Source organism: Eublepharis macularius, chromosome 1 (assembly GCF_028583425.1).
Source record: "Eublepharis macularius isolate TG4126 chromosome 1, MPM_Emac_v1.0, whole genome shotgun sequence".
Classification (NCBI taxonomy): Eukaryota; Metazoa; Chordata; class Lepidosauria; order Squamata; family Eublepharidae; genus Eublepharis; species Eublepharis macularius.
Genome location: NC_072790.1, coordinates 19,170,359 through 19,190,858, shown reverse-complemented (window position 1 = coordinate 19,190,858; position 20,500 = coordinate 19,170,359). Strand labels below are relative to the sequence as shown.

At 44.5% G+C, this 20,500-nt stretch overlaps 1 protein-coding gene across 2 annotated transcripts in view; it reads right to left on the bottom strand.

Moving 5' to 3' along the window:
- Positions 1-20,500, bottom strand: part of WDPCP (WD repeat containing planar cell polarity effector) — a 215,052-nt gene that overhangs the window by 18,316 nt on the left and 176,236 nt on the right. For both annotated transcript variants that reach the window (XM_055001704.1, XM_055001713.1), the window contains exon 15: positions 5,487-5,643. In XM_055001704.1, the coding sequence (XP_054857679.1) occupies positions 5,487-5,643 (157 nt within the window). The remainder of the gene's footprint in view (positions 1-5,486; positions 5,644-20,500) is intronic.

The window sequence follows — 20,500 nt, the reverse complement described above, 5'->3', positions numbered from 1 at the left end:
TCTATCAATTATACTATCAAATATTATCAATATAGTGTAAATCTTATACCCCTCAATATAGCAGACCAGTATAATATAATATAATATAATATAATATAATATAATATAATATAATATAATATAATATAATATAATATAATATAATATAATATAATATAATATAATATAATATAATATAATATAATATAATATAATATAATATAATATAATATAATATATAACAAAAGTCTTAGTTTAAACATATTCAGATGTGGCTTCTTTTATAGAGTCAAGCCATCTCATTTCAGGTCTTCCTCTTTTCCTACTGCCTTCCACTTTTCCTAGCATTACTGACTTTTCTAGAGAATCTTGTCTTCTCATGATGTGACCGAAGTACAATAGCTTCAGTTTTGTCATTTTATCTTCTAGGGAGAATTCAGGCTTGTGTATTTTATATCTAATTCTTTCCCATAATTTAATGAAGGACTTAGATAGATGTTGAATACCTTTCTGATTCGTACATGAAATAAAGTCATGCCATATTTCATAGAAATCTGTATCTGACATTTTAGCTTTGCCTTTAATTACTCTAAGTTGATATGTCAACTTTTCTGTGATAGCTATTTTCCATAGCTCGGAAAACAAATAATATAATGTTAAAAATTCTGAAGATTTCCAACACTTTGCTATTACCCTACGGAAGATCTTCTTTAACATCCAAAGAGGCTATGTTGGGGACCTGCATGGACAAAGGCAAGTAGGACAGGGTCTGTAGTAAGGACAGGAATTAAGGTTGGATGGATCCAACTCTGTGCTTGGGAAACTTTATTTAACATTGACAGTGAAAAGGTGATTGAAAAAATTTAGATGTATTAATACTGTGGTCGCCATCTAGGGATTCAGTAGACCAGATAAAAATTCTTAAGCAGAAAATGCATTGAATGCTTTCCCTGGAAGACATTAAAATCCTGTATTTTCATACAAAGTAAGAAGAAAGATTCAGGTGTTACAATCCCATTGGGTATGGCCATGGGTGTTGATGAACAATCTAAATAAATTGATAGCTTCTAACCTAACAGACAATTTATTTAAAGTACGCCACCAATGGTATTTTACCATATAAATTCAAATTGATTTATAAATTAAGATATGATTATTGTTGGCACTATGAAGAACCTCATGCAGACTTTTTACATTTTCTGCAGTGGTGATTTTTCTAAAAAAGGCCTTTGAAAGCATGCTATCTTCCAAACAGAACAAATTACAGGCTATACATTACATTTATTCCCACAGTATTCTATTGAATCATCCTGCAATGGTGGAATTAGACAAATACAGTCTGATAAAATAAGCATTTTATTAACAGTAGCAAAAATTATAACATTATTGGACAAAGCCTTCTTCTCTGCTGATTCCAGAGTGGTTTTATAGATAAAGCATATTAGAAAAGGCAAACTGTGCAAATTATACAGAATAAATTTATAAAAAGATGAATGTTGACTAGGAATTGGAATGATAAACTCCAAGATAATAGCAGGACATATGCTCCAAAGTGGCACAATGTTATCCTTTTGTCAATATTACAGTGCAATCCTAAACAGAATTACTCCAGAGTTGACTTCAATGGACTTAGACTGGAGTAACTCTGCTTAGGATTGCACTGTTAGAATGTAATGGGTAAATATCTTTGGATGTCCATTTGATTGGTACAGATATATTTGAATCATAAACAGTTTTCCTTAAGGGGAATTTCCTACCTAATGATTTTAACTGATTTCATTTCCAAGAACTAATTGCATTTCAGGGTACCTTAGTGAAATAACATTGTAGTTAGCCCTTCTTTATAGGAGTAGAAGCATAAAGTAGAAAAAGCAAAGTCATCTTGGAAGTCTCATGGATTATTAATAGCTGTCTGAATGTATTTAAAATACAAGCACAACTGCTGATTCATGGTAAGAATTTTTTTAATTCATTTATTTACAGAATATTACTCAAAATGTTGAGTCTCCTGACTATAGAATCCTTCTCCTTCAGAATCTTCTGAAGGCAGGCAAGGAAGATTTGTTAATGTAGAAAGATGGAGAAAGTAAGCCTGGGCAATGTACAAATATTTTGCAGTCTAATGCTGATGACGCGGAGGACGGCAGGTGCGGGCGACAGACTGAGACCACACAAATGACTGGGTGAAAATTGGCCACAACTTTATTGAAAACAGACAGAAGGAGCGAAGGCAGTCATATGGATCGGATCCCCAAGCATCGGCTGGCCCGCCTGCCAGCCGATGAACCCTCTCCCCTCAGACCCCTGCTGAGGGGGGGAACCAAGGAGTGGCATTAAGGGGGAGATCATCTGGGTGTACACCCCTGCATGATTCCCCTGCCACCTGGTGGTGAGTCCGCCCTGGCAGCCCCCGAGCTGGACATGCACCTCCGTGACTCACCCCCAAGATTCCTTATGGGAATCCCCTTAACAGGAACCAGGGTGGAGGCCCTGATTCCCCCAAAAGAGATCCGATCCAATGACCAACCGCTAAAACAAGTTGTGACAACTCCTCAATCCCCCAAACCGAAAGGGGAGCGGTGGGTGGGATTCCGCAGTCAGGAGCCGAATGAAGAGCGGCCGGGTGGGAGCCGGTTTAAATGCCCAGCTGGCGGACCAGAGGGAAGACTGCTTCCCTGAGGTCCGGCAGCCGGCCCTGCCCCAACATGCCTCCCAGCTGCCATGATTGGCCGGCCGGGATTCAAATTCTATTGACTGCTGGCTGCCCGAAGGACCCGGGCAAGCCAGCATGCCGGCCGCTGCGCCTGCTCTGCCCCCGCACCCCCGCGGCCGCAAACTGAGCGCCCAGTAAGTTGGGCACTCACGCTTTCTCGGAATAAGAACATTATGTTCACTTGCAATGTTTAATAACAGTGAATAGCTTCTTGGCCGCTAGCAGGAGTCAATTACTTTCTGTGTCAATCTGAAATTTTTATAAGGATTGGCAGAGTTCATGGGACTTCTGTGGTGCCAAAGAATCACAAGAGAGGGTCAGAGAGGGTCTTTTGTATTTGGTAACTCAAGAGGAGGGAACTGATAAAACCCAGGGATAGCAGATCTGCCCTGTTTTACAGTCGAAACACACGAGATGAAATACATAGGTTCAACTCGTGTTCTCTTACCTAAAGGTTTGTCGGGAAGTGTAGGTGTCCTTGCAGCTTAAAGTTTAGCATTTACAGAGCAGCAGGGAGAAGTGCAGGTGTCCTTGCAGCTTAAAGTATAGCATTTACAAAGCAGCAGAGAGGGATGTGCGGGGGTCCTTGCAGCTTAAAGTCTCCCAGTGCAGCCAGGCGTTGCTCTGCAGGGCCAGGCCGGGTGAGGGGAAGGGAAAATGCTGTGATGCACCTTGAGAGTGGGAGGAACGGTGCCCCACGCCTGCACTTCCCTCCTCGCTGCTCAGTAAATGCTGAACTTTAAGCTGCACAATGTAAGTGCTAAACTTTAAGCTGCAAGGACGCCTGCACTGTAAATGCTAAACTTTAAACTGCAAGGACGCCTACACTTCCCGGCAAACCTTTAGGTAAGAGAACACGAGTTGAATCTAGGTATTTTGTCTCGTGTGTTCTGACTCTTAGAGTTGGCAGGATTAATTTGAATTGTAGTTGTATAGAGCTGTTAGTGAGGGCTGGAAGCTTTCTTTATGTTCTTCAGCTTGGCAAGAGGCATTCTCAGCCTTGGGGAGGTGAGACTGGTTTCTGCAGTTTCAGTGATTGCAAACAGGCTCTTTTTGGGAGGATCAGCAACTTGTGGTGGTAACTAGAGATGGGCATGAACTGTGAAAAAACTGAACCATGTGGTTCGTGGTTTGTCAAATTTCACGAACTATGAACCACAAACTTTCACGAACCTGCCCCTGGTTCGCGAACTGGTTCGTTTGGTTTGTGAAAACATCACATCCAGGTCAGAAAACCATCACTTCTGGGCCAGCAGAAGTTCACTTCCGGGCCAGCAGAAGTTCATGTCCGGGTCAGCAGAAGGTCTGCAGGAAGTCCATCCCATGTTGCCTAGGAAACTCATTGATTGGCACCAGGCTGTCTGCAGTGACGAACCAAAAAATGAACCAAATGAACCAGCCTAAAAGTTTGTGGCGGTTCGTCAGAAATGGTATCTGACGGACCGCGGTTCATGAACCATGAACCGGCCTGGTTCGTGCTTAATTTTGGTTCGTATTTCGGTTCATGCCCATCTCTAGTGGTAACCCACTAAGGCTGGCAGGTTGGCAGCAGTTAAGAAAGCGAGTGAAGAAACAAAAGTGAAGCTGAACTCGAGGACAACAGAGAGCAAGAAACCAAACAAGCAATGTGGAGCAGTATGTTTGACTCCAGAAGAACTGAAAGTAAAATGTTCTTAAACACGCCTACAGAAATTTAGTTTCTTTTGTAAACAGGTTGCACAAAATATTGCTCACGTTTTCTTTCCAAGATTCAAGGGAGATAATATCTTAATCCTTGGAATTAACTTCCATGGCATTCAAAGAAACTTGCAAAGATGGGAGCTGGGATTATTATGGCCTTAAATCACATTCACTACTAAAAGCTAATTTGATTTTGTTTAAAAAAATCTTGGACAGCATTTCTAAACACACTTACTTGGAGACTTTCTTCGAAGTAATAGGCTTAAGATAAGTGCGTTATATTGTCATTGAATACTAAGTCAGAATTCTTGCATTTCATTTTGGACAGTGGTATTCATCTACAGTATTTCTTATACCAACAGGCATCTGCCTTCAAAGAAATATGCCAGTGTTATAATACACATTTTTGAAGCCATTGGGTACTATAATCCCCAAGTTTATTTTATTTATTTATTTACGTTATTTATAGTCCATCTTTGTCATAGAGACTCAAGGTGGATTACACAGTGTAAGTCAATACAGTCAATTTCAAAGGCATTTCAATAAACAATATAATTGGGTATAAAAAAGCAAATTTGCAAAGCTTTAAAACTAGCAGGAGTCTAATAGAGTGTCAAAGCTGAACAGAGCATAAGCAATTCTAAGACTGATATATTAAACACCATATTTACAACAACAGTACATAGAAGTAAAGTCTGTAGTCCCTGTCCCTTATGCACCTCTTTGTGACCACCTCCCTACAGTACAGGCCTCCTATCTGAGTAAAAATCCCTCTTGAGTAATTCAGTTTTGCACTATTTGCAGAAAGCCAGAAGAGTGGGAGCTTTCCTGACCTCTTCAGATGGGCTGTGCCATAAAGTGGAAGCCGCCACACAGAATGCATTGCACATGTATATGGGCAGCTGTTGATTTTGCCCACTTGCAAGGTGGCACCTGCAGAAGGCCATGTTCAGATGAGCAAAGCTGCATGGCGGAACATAGGGAGGGAGGAGGTCCTGTAGATATGTCAGACCAAGGCCATGAAGTTAAAGTCTCTACTGGCTATGAATTGTAATAGATATCAGTCATAAGTAAATTACCTCATTTTACTTGCTGCTTTCTTTCAGCGCCTTACCTGGCAGAGGTGTTCTGTGTCACATACGTGAAGCAGCGAGAATTTGTATTGGGGGGTGGGAGTTTGCCTTGAAATTTCTGCTCCTCTCGGGGTAGTACAGTCAGGTCCACGAAAGTTTCACTTAAGGCATCCTCTCTGTCTACACGTCCTGGAATTTCTAGTTTTAAAATAAATGGAGTCTATTATTGTCACACAGTACATAGCACGTAGGACATGTTTTATATAGTTATTACATTGCAATAGAGTCCGTCGAAGGGGTTTCCCATCATGTTAGGTTTCCACTCATCACAGGACACTCAACAATCTGAAGAGGAGTATATAACCAGGAAGTTGTAGTAGACACTCTTTTCTTATGTGGGATCCTCTCAGAAATAATAAAAATCTAGGCTTTTGGAGACTGGATTAAAAAAGAGGAAAGTCCTGTTCCAGGTAAAGATTTTACAAGGGTTCCCCCCCCCCTCAAAATTGTAAGACCATTTCTCTCTTCTGGGAAATCCAGTTTTCATCCATGAGAACTACACATGTGCAGGCCCAAGATGGGAAACAATCATTCTGAATTTCTAGTGATGCTGCTAATGATGCACTTTAGAAAGGGAATTTGTTTCATGGAGCTCGGCCCAGTAGAGCCCTTAATCTTTCTGGCAATCATATTTAGATTTCTACATATCTGGATTCTTACAGGCATATAACTTCTCAAATTAATAATAATAACAGTGTAATAACAACAGTGTACTTATATAATGCTCTTCTAGATGGATTACTGCCCCACTCAGAGTTTTGTTAATCTGAAGTGACCACTTTAAGACCAATTTTTAAAGGATTTAAATAGAAGAAGGCATATGACTACACAGCCATCAGATTTCAAATATTTGTTTATTTCATTTCATCGATATCCCTCTTTTCACCCCAACTGAGACCCAAAGTGGCTTCGGACATTCTCTCCCTTTCCCTCACAACAACCCTGTGAGGTAGGTTAGGCAGAAAGTGGCCCCAGGTCACCCAGTAAGCTTCCAGAGCACAGTGGGGATTCAGACCTGGGCCTCTCGGATCCTAGTCCAACACTCTAATCACTACACTACCACACTGGCTAATAATTAAATGACATTTTTTCCTGGGGACAATTCCATCCCAGGAAGACTAGCTCGTAGCAAGGAAAAAGAAGCACCAACAACTGTCTGGGCGGAATAAAGTCGTTTATCTTGATTCTTGACACTTTGGTTTGGGCTTCTACAAGTGGCCACCATTTGACACTGGCTTCCCAACTTCCAAAAAGAGATAATGGATTTTTTGAGGGAAATCTTATAAAGGAGCCAATGAAGAAATACAAGCCAGAACTAGTACACACAAAGCCAAAACTTCTTTTTTTCCTCACTGCAGCAGCTTCCACTGCCAAAGAAACAGGTTGCTTGTAACAATTATTTGCCTCGTTAGTCAACCTGCTCCCATAAAATCAGCAGGTAAAGACCTGTCTCTATACATAGCTTTCCTATGTAGACTCTCCTTTCTGTGAAGACTGGCAGCTATTCTGTTTCTCTCCTCAATCTCATGCGAGATGTGTCTTGAGAAGTGCCCTATGCCAAAGGACTGCTTGGGATGCCACTGGCCCATAAGAGGCCTGAGGGTGATCAAAAGCCAGTTTTAGAATGGCCAGTTAAGTAGCATGATAAATGTCATTTCCACATGCTGTTAAAGAGACGGCCCACTCACTGAACTGTGGTGGGTTTTTTTCACTCACTCCATACGTCTCTGACTTCAAAGTGGAAGCAGGCAGTTTGGCTTGCATTTCTTCGGCGTCTTTTCTGAGAACGGAATCTCCCATACTTTCCTGTGCTGGCTAAAAGATGCTGAAAAAACGAAAGCCAAACTGCCTGTTTCCGCTTTGAAATCAGAGATGTATGGAGTGAGTGAAAAAAACCTGCCAGAGTTCAGTGAATGGGCCGTCTCTTTAATAGCATACGGAAATAGCCAGGAAGAGCATCCAGAACTGAGTGGCCATAGGAAAAAGGGTTCTCCAGGTATGAGAAACTATCACTGGCAGTTTTCTATTCATGGTGAGTTTTATACAGTGCGGTGGATCCAACTAGCTCTTCTACTGAGGAAAAAAGGGAGGAAGGGCCCCTTAAACCATCCATGGTGATCATGGAACCTGCATGGATGGAAGGCACGTGACACAAGGATATACTAAGGGGGGAATTGGGAGCAATTGATGTAAATGCTGGTTGGATCCACCACAATATAAGTTTTTAAAAGCTTTAGTAAGAACCCTATGGCTAATCCTATGCTTATTTATTGTGCCCTCAGATATTCTCAGAAATTATTCATTTTAGACAGTGTTCACTATACACAGTAAAACCCACCTATCTGCCCACACTCCCTCCAGTGATTCTGGCACAGTGGTTGGAATCTGGAAGACCCAAGGTCGAATCCCCACTTTGCTGTGGAAGCTCACTGGGTGACCTTGGGCCAGTCACACATACTCAGTCCAACCTACCTCACAGGATTGTTGTGATGATAAAATGGAGAGGAAAATGATATAAGCCACTTTGGGTCCCCGTTGGAGGGTAAAGTGGAGTATAAATTGTGAAGTTAAGATGGAGGAGAGGAGAACAATGTAAGCTGCTTTTGGGACCCCTTGGGGGAGAACGGTGGGGTATTACTGCCTTTACGACTGCTAAAGTTAAATATTTATATCTTACTTTCTCCATAAAGCAAGATTTTGACAAATAAACTCTAACATCAAAGTATAAATCAATAGAAAATAAAAGATTAGAATAGAAAAAAACACCTCACTAAGAGCTAAACTACAAGAGACGAATTACATGAGGATGCTCATGTGAAGGGAGTCGCAATGTTCGCCAGGAAGCTGTTTTAAAAGACAGATCGGGAGGCTCTGTCAATTTCCCCTCTCTACAGAGCCAGCACAGATCGCTCCCCAGAGGGTTTGCTAATTTCCTCTTCACCTCCCAAAGGCTCTGTCAGTTTCACCTCCCCTTCTAGGAGGATGCCATTCTCAGGATGCAAGAAAAGGCAGTGGGAAATACCAAGGTCTTTGTTTAGGACCTAAGTCTCCCTAGCAATTCCAGAAGAGGGGCACTCTATCTAATCAGGTAGGAATGGTTCTGTCCTAGGTTTGTCATTTTGCTACATGAAGAAATGTTTTAAACTATTCATTTCTATTCTGCAAGTAAATAATAAGAAGATGGTGAAGAATAGCAACCAAAGCGGAATCCTCTGAACTTCCACCTATCTGAGATCAAATCATGAAGATACGGTTGAACAAGACTCCGTTTCCTGCCACCAAACACACACATCAAAAACACACCCAGATCAGGGCTGATGCCAAACATATAAATAATCAAAAAAATTGGGCATCAGATAAACTATGTTGGAAAACCCAGTATATTTCAAGAAAAGCAACCAAACCATAAAGGAATCAGACAGAACATTTGCTTGGTTGCTACCTACTCTAACCCGGTGTGTGATTACTATAGACGAAAGGTTCTGTTTTTCTTATTATCAGATGTTTGGTTGTTATTAAAGGATACAATGCCAAATCTTTGTGCTTTTATATCAATGACGTAAGCTTTTATGTTTATGACATACACATAAAAAAACCTTACAATTTAAGGTTCTAAAAGTTATCACTGTCAAAGCAAAAATGGTATTTTATGAGGCATACCACCAGAACAAAGCAGTATGCGCTGAGAATTGATACATCTGATCTTTCCCCCTGAAATTTGATGGTAATCACTAGCTGGGCTGGAAGAACCAGCCGCCTCTTTCCATACAAAGTGGATTGTGCATGCTCCTGCAATTTGGCCTGAGGGGCATTCTGCGTAGACTTAGAATACTTCTTAAGTGGATCTCCTCCCCTTCTTGGTTTAGTTCTTGGTAATGTAAATAAACCTACTCAGTATTGGCTCTGTGCCCACAAATCAGGAACAACTTCTATTCTCATAGCACTTTCTAATATGAAATACATTTCAAAGGCCTGTGATCACATGGAAGAATGAAAGCAGTCTGTTAATGTTGTCTGTCGCACTGACAGCTCTACTTAACAGAAGCCATTAAAATATTTACAAAGTAACAGCTGTTCTTATATTAAAAAAGCTTCTTGGCATGAAAAATAAACTAGTTGATAAGTGGAAGATAAGCCTTTTTTGACTACTTTTTATGTCTGTTTGCACACTGCATGGCATGCACAGCCAATTCTGTTCAATCTGATGTTTACAAAGTAATCGTAATGTATGACCTCCTTAGGCAAGTGGGACAGAAGAGGCTTTTAAAATGCTGAAGCAAGCATTTAATCAGAACTCTTCATGCTGATCTTTGAAAAATTCAATACCTTCCACAAATGCAACTATTTCCAAAGATAAAATATAAGGGTGGTGGGAGTTTTTTTCTTCAGCAACTGCACACATATTTGAATGAACAACTAGTAAACTAGACTGATTTCATTCACTGCTTGCTAAAAAGAGGGAAAAAAGAAATATGTCTCAGAGAAATGGTGGAAACAGGGAAACATTACAACTCTTTGAACCATATAAGTGGCAGAAAATAGAGGAAATGCATTATAGCCATACTCACACACAAACATACATACAAGATATTACATATTATATAAGATATTTCTGTTGGAGAGACAGTATAAAATATGAAATGCTATCAGATGGTTAAAGAAAGACTACTGTATAAGAAACAGATAAACAGGACGGATGAAAAGAACATGATCAACCAGCCTTGCTAAAATTAAGGAAGTCTGCCTTGGGTCATTTCCTCGATGGACCCTCCCCTTCCGTTCCCCTTTTTGTTTTAACCAACTTAAATGGCATTTGTGGTGTTTTGAAATTCATTGTTATTTAACATAGAGGGGAAAGGTCTGGTGAAATCAGGGGTTGAAAATTTCGGAGGTAACTCAATACAGATAACTCTTTTTTTAAAAAATCCAAATTTAATACAAGAAATGATAAAACCGTACAGTACAAACAAGAAAGGGATTAAAACTAGTTTTAATACAGATAACTCTGAGGTAAAATCAGTACAGGCACAGACAAATTTTTATGTGTCTGGCTAATGCGAATTGCTTAAGCTACTCACAGTAACTTATATCTTTATGTTGAGAAGCTTTTGTTCCTGTGTTTCCCCAAACACGCTAGTGCACTTCCTTTGCATATTCTATAACTCTTTTTGGTTTCCAGAAGGCTGGTACCCTCTTTTCAGTACCCAAACCCCTTCTCTTGAAACACCCGTACTCGTCTTGAGTTTTTAACTGACTCTTAAGGTCTTCACAGGCAGATTTCAACCACGGCCAACCAGAGACCTCGCCACTCTCCAGAGCTACTTCCCTGTTTGAATGCATAGGAAAAGTCTCCCGTTCTTTGGCCCAAATGGGAGTCTCCATACTTTCCAAACTTCCTTGCCAACTTTTCCCCAGTTCTCCTGTTGGTGTTAAAACTGCTCTCCATTAGGACTCTATCTCCCAACTGTTCACACTTGATTCCTCTCAGCTAGGGCTGAAAATAGACCCTTTTCCCAGCTCAGGCTACCAAATCTGATGCCTTGGAGTAGCCTGTCACTCAAAGCTCTCTGTGTCTGTGAGGGATTAACCCTTAACAGACCTTCAATTGTTTGTACAACATTTTAATGTTTTTTTAAAAAGTCATCCATCTCAGATGACTTCCCTGGTATTCCATAATGGAAGAAAGATGGATTATAAATAAACTTCTTAAGGTGAGCATCAGAAATCCTTACACACTGACTCAAGGTTGATGGAGGATGGCATTCTAGGGCTGCTATCCTATGCATGCCTATCTGGAAGTAAACCCAAATGAATGTAACGGAGCTTATTCTTAATTAAACTTAAAATTTGCTTAGTATCTTATATACTAATAGCCAAGTGGCCCTGATCTGAGGATACTTAAATCCTGAGACTGGAGCCATGAACGGACAAGACAGATCTTTCTACACACCTGATAAATACCCCGGTTTTGCAGAAAAATCTGAAATCTAAAAAAAAAATCATTGGGATTTTTTTTTAAAAAACCCAAATGATAAAAAGAGCACTGTAGATTTAACCAGATGTCCCCAACGTCTATTACTATGCAACCATAAGAGCTCAGACTATATTCCAGGCTTGGTTTCCATCAGGAAAAGGTTGGGGGGGGCAGGCCCTTTCTGGGGCTGTTTGAATTTTTTTTAAAAACCCCACAACACCGGAGGTTTAAAAAACCCAAAACAATAGAAGCATTGCCTATAACCTTAAGAAACAAACACCCTGTTTGGCTGTTGCTAGGCAACCAAACCTGTATCACCGAAGACTTGGTTTCTCTCAGTAAAAGGCGGGGAGGGGGCAAGGTGGGACAGGCCCCTTTCCAGCACTGTTTTGGCCACTGAGCGAAAATTTATTGGGGCCAGGCCCAGTAGCAATTGCCAGGTGACTTGGTGTACTGGTTAACTTTCACAATAGGATCCAGGAGACCCAGGTTCAAATCTCCACTCTGCCATGAAAGCTTGCCGGGTGACCTTCACCCAGCTGCAAACTGTTAACCCAACCTACTTTACAGGGTTGTTGTGAAGATAAAATGGAAGGGAATGATGTAAGCTGCTCTGGGTCCACATTGTGGCGAAAGATGGGGTATTTATTTTTATTTATGTTATTTATAGTCTGCCTTTCTCACTGAGACTCAAGGTGGATTACACCGTGTGAGATTAGTATAGTCAATACCAGGAACATTTCCATAAACAATGCCAAAGGATAAATAGATTTATTTATTTTTATTTTTTCAATTTATATACCACCCATCCCCAGGGGCTCTGGGCGGTGAACAGTTAAAATCGATAAAAACAAAAACTAAAATCAATATACAAATAATAAAACAAATTAACAATAGCATAGGGTAAACAGATACAAGTTCACAAAGACATAGCATTAGTAGGAATTCAATACAATGTCGTGATGAGGTCTATGGTTCCTAACTCATTAGCGGATTGTCTGAGATCCCCTCCCTACTATACAGCCTGCCTATCTCAGTAAAAAGCCTTTTTGAATAATTCGGTTTTGCATCTTTTGTGGGAACCTAGGAGAGTGGGGCCTCCTGACCTCCTCAGGCAGGCTGTTCCACAGGGTGGGGGCCACCACAGAGAAAACCCATGTATGGGCTGCTGTCAATTTTGCTATGCGCAGGGTGGCACCTGGAAGAGACCCTATTCAGATGAGCGAAGCCACCACGGATGAGCACAGGGAGCGAGGCGGTCCCGCAGGTATGCCAGACCAAGGCTGTGAAGAGCTTTGTAAGTATAAATGTTGTAAATAAATAATAAATGTAGCTGAATATAGGGGCAGATAAAAGACAGGTGGTGGGAAGGAAATAGAGAGAGGTGAGACATGGGGGCTGCTGGGGGGTGGAGTGTGGAGAATGCAGAAATAGTGGTGAGGGGAAAATGAGATACCTCCTGCATGTTGTTGTGGGTCCCCCGCTTCTTACATTGCAATTTGTTGCCCCGTCAAGGACAAAATTTGTTTGTACCTTTTTATAAAGGTGACTTTGATGAGTCTAAATTAAGAATAACCCTTCTTTCTCTAAAATTCAATAGAGGATCCTTAGTTATAAAGCGGTACTTGCTTCCTTCCTTTATCAAGTTTGAAATACAAGTTTTGTTGTTTTTGAGTTTTAGCAATTTCCAGTTAATACTGTAGGATTCTTGACTCTGTTTTCCATCACCCATTAGACTGGAGAGGGAAACAAAGGATATAAGTGGTGATTTCTTAGGGGACTTTATTTCAGGACAAACTGCTAGCTGCAACAAGTCCTTTGTGGGTGCTTCAAGAATGCACAGGAATCGAGTAGGTTTCAGGGCATAGCTCTGTATCAAAGCTAAAACAAGACATGAAATAGTAAAGAGTCCAGTAGCACCTTTAAGACTAACCAACTTTATTGTAGCATAAGCTTTTGAAAACCACAGCTCTCTTCTGATGATGCATCTGATGAAGAGAGCTGTGGTTCTCAAAGGTTATGCTACAATAAAATTGGTTAGTCTTAAAAGTGCTACTGGACTCTTAACTATTTTGCAACTATAGACTAACATGGCTATGTCCTCTGGTTCTAAAACAAGACATGGCATGTTTAAATGCCTGACTAGGGAATTAGTGCTGTTTCTGTCTTCTAAAGAGGAGTTTTCTTTGACACAACCCTGTTACCTGGAATGGTCTCCTTGTGAGTAAATAGAGTGGGGGAATTAGCAAGAAAGGAAGACAGCTATGCAAAAGGCCGGTAAGCACAGGATCTTTCTCACCAATAATTTACAGAATCCTTTCCCAAGGATACACACACAAAGCCGGTGTTCTTAATTAAAGGATAATTGTTTTATTTGAGGGGCAAATGCATACACACAAGATTGCATGCAAACACACAAGTGGCCTAGGAAAAGCAGTGGCGAAGGTGGAATAGATTTGAGGGATTGCAAGGTGATAATTACCTATCTGGAGAGCAGGGAAGTCCGCGGAGGGAGAGCTTCAAACGCCAGCGTTCTCAGTCAAGAGCAAGAGGCTAGGAGGAACCTCAGGGGAGTAGCACTTTGGATCCAATAAGTGTGCATGGAGAGAGTGAGCCTAAAGGAAGAAACCCTAAGGGAGCAGCCAGGAAGCGTGCACAATTTGAATGGGGCCCAGGGGCCCTACTTATAGGGTAAAACGTGCCCTGAGGTGGGATGGCCCACATAGCTGTTAGAACAAAGACTCCAACGGCTAGTTCCTGGGACCAACAAAATGTTTGATTACCTTGATTGGTAGCTGCTGGGGCATGTGAAAGAGAATGCAAAATTTGTTCTAGCGCTGCACAAAAGGGTAGTTTGTTAATGAAGTCCACCAGAGCTAAGTTGATGAATTTAGTTGGGGGAATGTACTTTCCCAGGAACGAACTATAAATACTTATGAATGTCATTTGACTAGCTCCTCACTCAAGGACAGGAGATCTCATCATGGGAGGAGGGAAAGGAATGTGCTAAGTGGGGATGACTCTGCGAGACCTTTGTTGCACTGGGTTCCTTGGGAACTGGGGAGCCTGCAAATCCAATCACCACTGATCACACCGCATTCCTATGTGGCATTCCATTTATGCCTGGGTCTCCCGGGCGGGACTCAGCAACTGTTAGCTGGAGGTCCTCTGGCTGCAATACAAGCTCCCATTTTAAATCCAGAGGCCTGGTGATTATACATCACAAGCAGCCACGTTAAAATGGCTATTAAAGATGGCGGAGGCCGGGCTGACTGCTTACAACCCCCTCTTTAAAATTTTAATGACAAGAGGAGGCCAAAGAGTAATGGAAATCCTGGAGATGCAGGCTTCGATTGCAACAGTAAATGTACTGGTGATGTTGATGGGTAAAGAGAATGTGTAGTTGTACTCTTATAGATTTTTTACTTACGGGGAAATTTTCTCAGGCACTGGCCACTGAGTGGACATAATGAATTTTTGTTTAATCTGCAGAGGTTCCCCAAAAGACACTCTTTTGATAACAAGTAGGAACCCCTTTATCACAACTGCTTCTCTAAGCTTTTTGTCCTGGAACCGAAATGCAAACAGAGAACAGATGCTGTAGCGGAAGAGCTGTTGTGTCTACATAGATGTGTTTGTAAGTCATGTGTAGCTTACCCATGAAAAGGTCACATTCTTTCTATCACAGAAGTCATGACGCTGGGGCTTGCATAGTTGGTGAAGAATAAAATCTGACAGCTTGGACCACAGAACACATTGAAAAGCCCGTTATTTCAGACTGCTATCTGCTTTCACAAAGAATTCCTGGATGCCATCCTGCACTCCCTTGCTACTTATGCAGCCTGCTTTGTTACTCGATGGCTTCAATAAATGGGAGGGGAAGAAGGTGAGGCTAGGGCACTCGAAACCTCCTTCTAGCTCTTGGCTAAAGATTGCCAAGTTCCTTGCCCCCTCAGGCCTACCGGATTCACTGAACCCTTCGGCTCCTTTACTGTGAAACAAAATAAACCTTTTATGACTGTCACCCCCTTTTCTTTAGAGATTGTCAGCCATTGTCCCGCTCCTTTGTGTCTATCTACTTTAATACACCTCCTGTACTGTATTCTGCAATGAACTAGATCTTTTGGTCTCTCTCCCCCTTCCCCTCTTTCTCTTTTGATGTTTCGTTGTCTTTTAAATTCCCCTCTGAAGTTTAGACTCTCTAACACATTCTGGGTTGGCAAGACATCATTAAAGGTAGCTAAGAGAGGGAGGAAGTGTCCTTAGATAACATCATCAATAGCTGAATGCAAACGGAATGTTGAAGGTTTTTTTTTTAACTGGTCTGTGCTTCCCTCTCTGTATGCAGGAAGCTGATGGGGTGGTGCTGCTTCAATTGATTACTGCATTCAGATATCACAAGAAGCCATAGTTTAAAAGTCAGGTACAAACCATGATTTAGAATCCCCATTTGACACCCACCAAACATAGGTTTATTGAGCATCCTTACACTGATGTCACCCAACAGAGTTTAATAAAACTATGGTTTATAAAATATGGTTTATTGTAGCCACAGTGTATTACTGGCCAATGTCCTAGACAACTCTGTAAGTCAACAGCTCAACTGGATTTTAGCCAGGAGGGAATTAATTTTTTTAATTTTAGTTTTTAGAAAACGAATAAATCTATTTCAAATGAAGCCTTTTTTTTCTCCCGCTGTGCTCTTTTTCTTTAAAACAGCAACAACACCCAAAGGGAATGTTAATAAAAATGGTGGTTGCTGCACACATCACAGCTCACACTAATGACATAATCCAGTGTAAACTAGGAGAAGCGAAGGCATTTAAAATCACACACTGTTGCTTTTGAACTTGCATTCCAGTCATGTGGACAAGTTTTGCTTTCTTTTAAGCTTCGATCTTTTTGCATTTTGAACATTTATAAGTGAAAGTATTAACACAATATACATAGAATTGATGGTTTGAAAGTTTCTTGACTTGTGTTATCTTCTAAAAATTATAAACATCATAATTTCCCCCCTAATAACATGAGTTTTCACTTGAAAGTTCTCAAGTTATAGCAGAAAAAAATGAAAGACTGAACTGTCAAGGTACGCCTGACCGAATTGTTAATGGCTCGGTACACACAGTTAGCTGACAAGTGACTGAAATCTGACCCGGCTGCTCACCCTTTCTTGTTACTTCAAGACTGATTTGGGCTTAAACATCTAAGAGCTTCAGGTGTTCACATTTTTCAGCCTGTCAGCAGCACCAGCCTCATCAGACATAGTCTCAGGATGTGGTCAGGCGAAAAGATACCTGGAGACCTCACAGGTGAATCCAATGGAACCAGCTGCCCACCTGAGCCCCTCGAGGCTTTTTGTATGGTCTCTCCTCCACCCAGGCAAATTTGGGAGAGCAGTTAGTAAAACATCAACTTGCTAAAGCAATTATATTGAATGCACTGCAGCAAGCAACACATGGAATTTAATTTGATAACTCATGGTCGTAAGTCGGAAACTACCTTGCAGCAAATTAAATTGGCTTTCTGATCCAGTGAAAACTCCCACACTGTTGAAAAACTAGAATGTGCAAAACATATTCTAATGAATATATGCTGTTATCCCTTAAAAAACAATTAGGATCATTTTCCTGCTTCCCTTCCACTCTTCATCAAAAAGATGAGATACAGTATTTACTTTAAAACCTAACAACTCTGTGGAACCCCCACGGGACCATCAGTACTATACGATCACTTACGCAATCAGAGTGTATCTTCCAAAAGCTCACAATTTCATGAAAAATGGATACCCTTTTATGAATACATTACAGAAAAACAATTACAGGCTCCTAACCATTTGTATCAATCTATTTTCGATACTTAACCAGACGGGCAGCCCAATCCTAAGAAGGGCACGGAAAGTGAACAGGAACCGAACTAAGGCTTGCGAGGGCGCATCTAGCCCGTACGCCCGCGTAAGTGGCCTTCCGCCCGCGCTGGGACGCGGCGCTGGCCCGCCGGCGGGCCAGCACCGGTGCAAGCCACAGGCGCCCGGGCGGCGGCGCAGGAGTGGCGTAGAGCCCTACGCCGACGCAGGGGGGGGGCGGGGAGCAAGGCGGGGTCGGAGTTAGTCCGCTCCCTAAGCTCCTCCAGAAGCGGGAACGCCCACAGCGGCGCAAAAAAGCTACGCCACGGAAAAAGAAGGCGTAGCCCATAGGCGTCCATGGAACGGCGAAAAATCAGCCCCCTCTCTGAGCGCCCCGCCCCGCCCCTATGGCCCGAAGGAGCATAGGATGAGAACTATCCCGGGGACCAATCAGCGTGCGCGCCCGGCGTGGACGAGCCCCCCTCTCTGCACCCAATCACCTGCGACCGCGCCCTACAAAACATCCGGCCAGCGCCGCCCAAACCCCCAGGTAAGTGAGCACTCGGCCGGAGGCTCTGCCCGTCTGCTGAGTGGCATTGCCCCTTTGAAAACCAAAACGGGCTGAGGGCATTCACATTGGCAGGCGCAGAATGCACTCGGGGGACTTTGCGAAAAACTGGGGGAACTTCGCATAAAGGGGAAGAGGTGCAAATGTCTGCCTAACTCTTTCTACCGTGATAGAAAGAATGACTCCACAGCTAACTGATGCATGCTAGTTGCTTCTAACTAAGCACAAACAAACTAACCCTTCCGTGGCAGAAGGGAATGACACTTTGCAAATTAACCGCATGCTCTCCCGTTTCCTTGCAGGTGCCCTGACTCTGGCGCTCCCACCTGGTGATGACCGACGGAGCGCTGACAGGTAAGGAGGAGGTGGGGGGGCATTCTGCAGATTAGTGCAAACCGCCCATTCACCTGAACCCACCCGCTCACTTGCCGCTTTGGGTGAGGCCCAGCAGGGGTGGGGGGCAACCATGGCCGCCCCTGGCTGCCTCAGAGGCAGGCGCCTCGAAAACCACATGTGGCCAGGTGTTTGTTGTGACCAGCTCATTCCCTCCCATAAAGGTAAAGGCTTCCCAAGGCTGAGTGCATCCTCGCCAGACCGTCAGGCATCAGCTGTTGCCCTCGACCATGTGCAACCCCCCCCCCGGATGGCGGAGTGTGGGGCTTGCCTTGCCAGTGGAACGAGGCAAAGCCCACACGTGTCTTTTTCCCCCACAGGCACGTCCAGGGCATGGCTGCTCCCCCGCGCCCCGCCCTCCCCAAACATCTCTGACGGACGGTTGGCTGCAGCCCAGGAAGCACCGTTGCGCCGCGGCCTGCATCCCAGCCCCGCCCCTCCAAGCGGGAAGGAGGGCTGTGTGGAATGCTCCGGCTCCCTCGCCAGCCTAAACGCAAGCCCGCTCTTTCCAGTGCAATAAAACGAGATGTACAACAACTGTCTTCTGTGTCTGCGAGTCTGACTTCGTCCTCCGCCCCTCCCCCAACACTCCCGTCACATTTCCCCACCTGCACATTGCCACAAATGTATCCGACACACCCCGTCTTGCCTCCCCGCCCCCTCCCTCCCTCCTCCTCCCCCCCTCCTCCTCTGTATTTGACCAGTGTCTGTACCACCCATCTGCCGAAGAGAACTTGATTCTCAGAAGCCTGTGCCACAATAAAATTGGATAGTTGTAAAGGTGCTACGGGACCCTTTTTGAATTCGCTACCACAGGCTAACACGGCTAACCCCCCTGTATCTATGGCCAGGTAGAGGGTTGGGGCGGGGCATGTGAGCGGGGAGGGGGATCAATCCCCGGTGGGGAGAGTAGCTGGCACACGATAAGCCAGGGAGAGGGTGGTGCGAGCTGCCGCTGCAAGGGGGCGGGAGATGGCAGGGCAAACGGTCCGCTCGCTGGAACCCTAGCCCCCACCAATGGAGAATCCAGGGTGGTGGCAGGTGGATGCCATATCCCGGGCAGGAGGTCTCGCGCGCCTGGGGAGGGTCGCCCCCATCGCAGCCCCAGCAACACAGTCCCATGAGCGGCCACCTCCCAGAGTGGGTCCAGCCCCTCGGGCGTCTGCAGCAGCCCCATTGGTCATTCCAACACCTTCCACCCCAGGGCGTCCTGCCTCGCATCCAATGCCGTGGAGCAGTTGCCAGCCTCCCACGCCAACAGGCCATGGTTGTTGGGAGGGGTGGGGTGTGCCTCTCAAGTCCGTGCCGAAGCCCTGCTCGGGCGGCTCGTCGCCATCCTCGACCCTCCGGCCCCACCCGCTGCAGCAGCTCCACCCGCCCCAGAGGCACCCCTCCCTCGGGCCCAGTTGCGTGCGAGAGGCCGGGCCCGTGGATGGCCAAGGGGGTCCGGCCGCCGGCCTCCCCGGTGACCGCCGCTGCCGCCTTGGGGGTGGGGTGGGGTGTTTTGCTGCACAGGCGGCTCTCCTACACGCCTCCCCTTCCTCACGTCTGCTGGGGGAGGTGGGATCATATAATAATAAAGGCTGATTTCTGTGCAATGGGTGTCTGTGTTCTTTGCCTTGGGATGGGGACGAGGGGGCAGGCCCGCTGTGTCTGCCTCTTGGTGGCGGCCTCAGGCCAGCCCTCCCCTTCGGCGCCACTTGGGGGCTGTCCCCTGCTGCCAGAGACTGGCTGCTGCCCTGGATTCCTCATGGCAGGGCGCCTGCCAGTCCCATGCCAACCTCTCTGGACGCGGCCGCCACGGACTTGGTGCTACATTGGGCAAACGGGGGAAAGGCTTCTCAGACTACGCCCACCCCTCTCCTTCCCGACTGCGAGCCCCGCCCGACACACGAGCCGAGGTAGTCTGCCGGCATGGGGGCGGTTTGCCTGCTGCTCTGGGGCCTGGCCGGGATCGCGTGCTGCCCATAGGCTGCGCCTTTCCTGGCCCCTCCCCCTGACGCTTGTCAGGAACAGCGCCCTTTGGCTGCGCCTGGCGGCGGCCGTGCATCAGACCCGCCCACAACACTTTCTGGTTCTCCAAAATTGCATCTCTGCGCCGCTGCGGGCGCCGCTGCGGCCACACTTTGCTGGCACAGGATCCGGCCCGGCGGCGCCGCCACACCACCAGTGCAGCCGCGTCGGCGTTGGGGCCGGCCATAGGATTGCGCTGTTA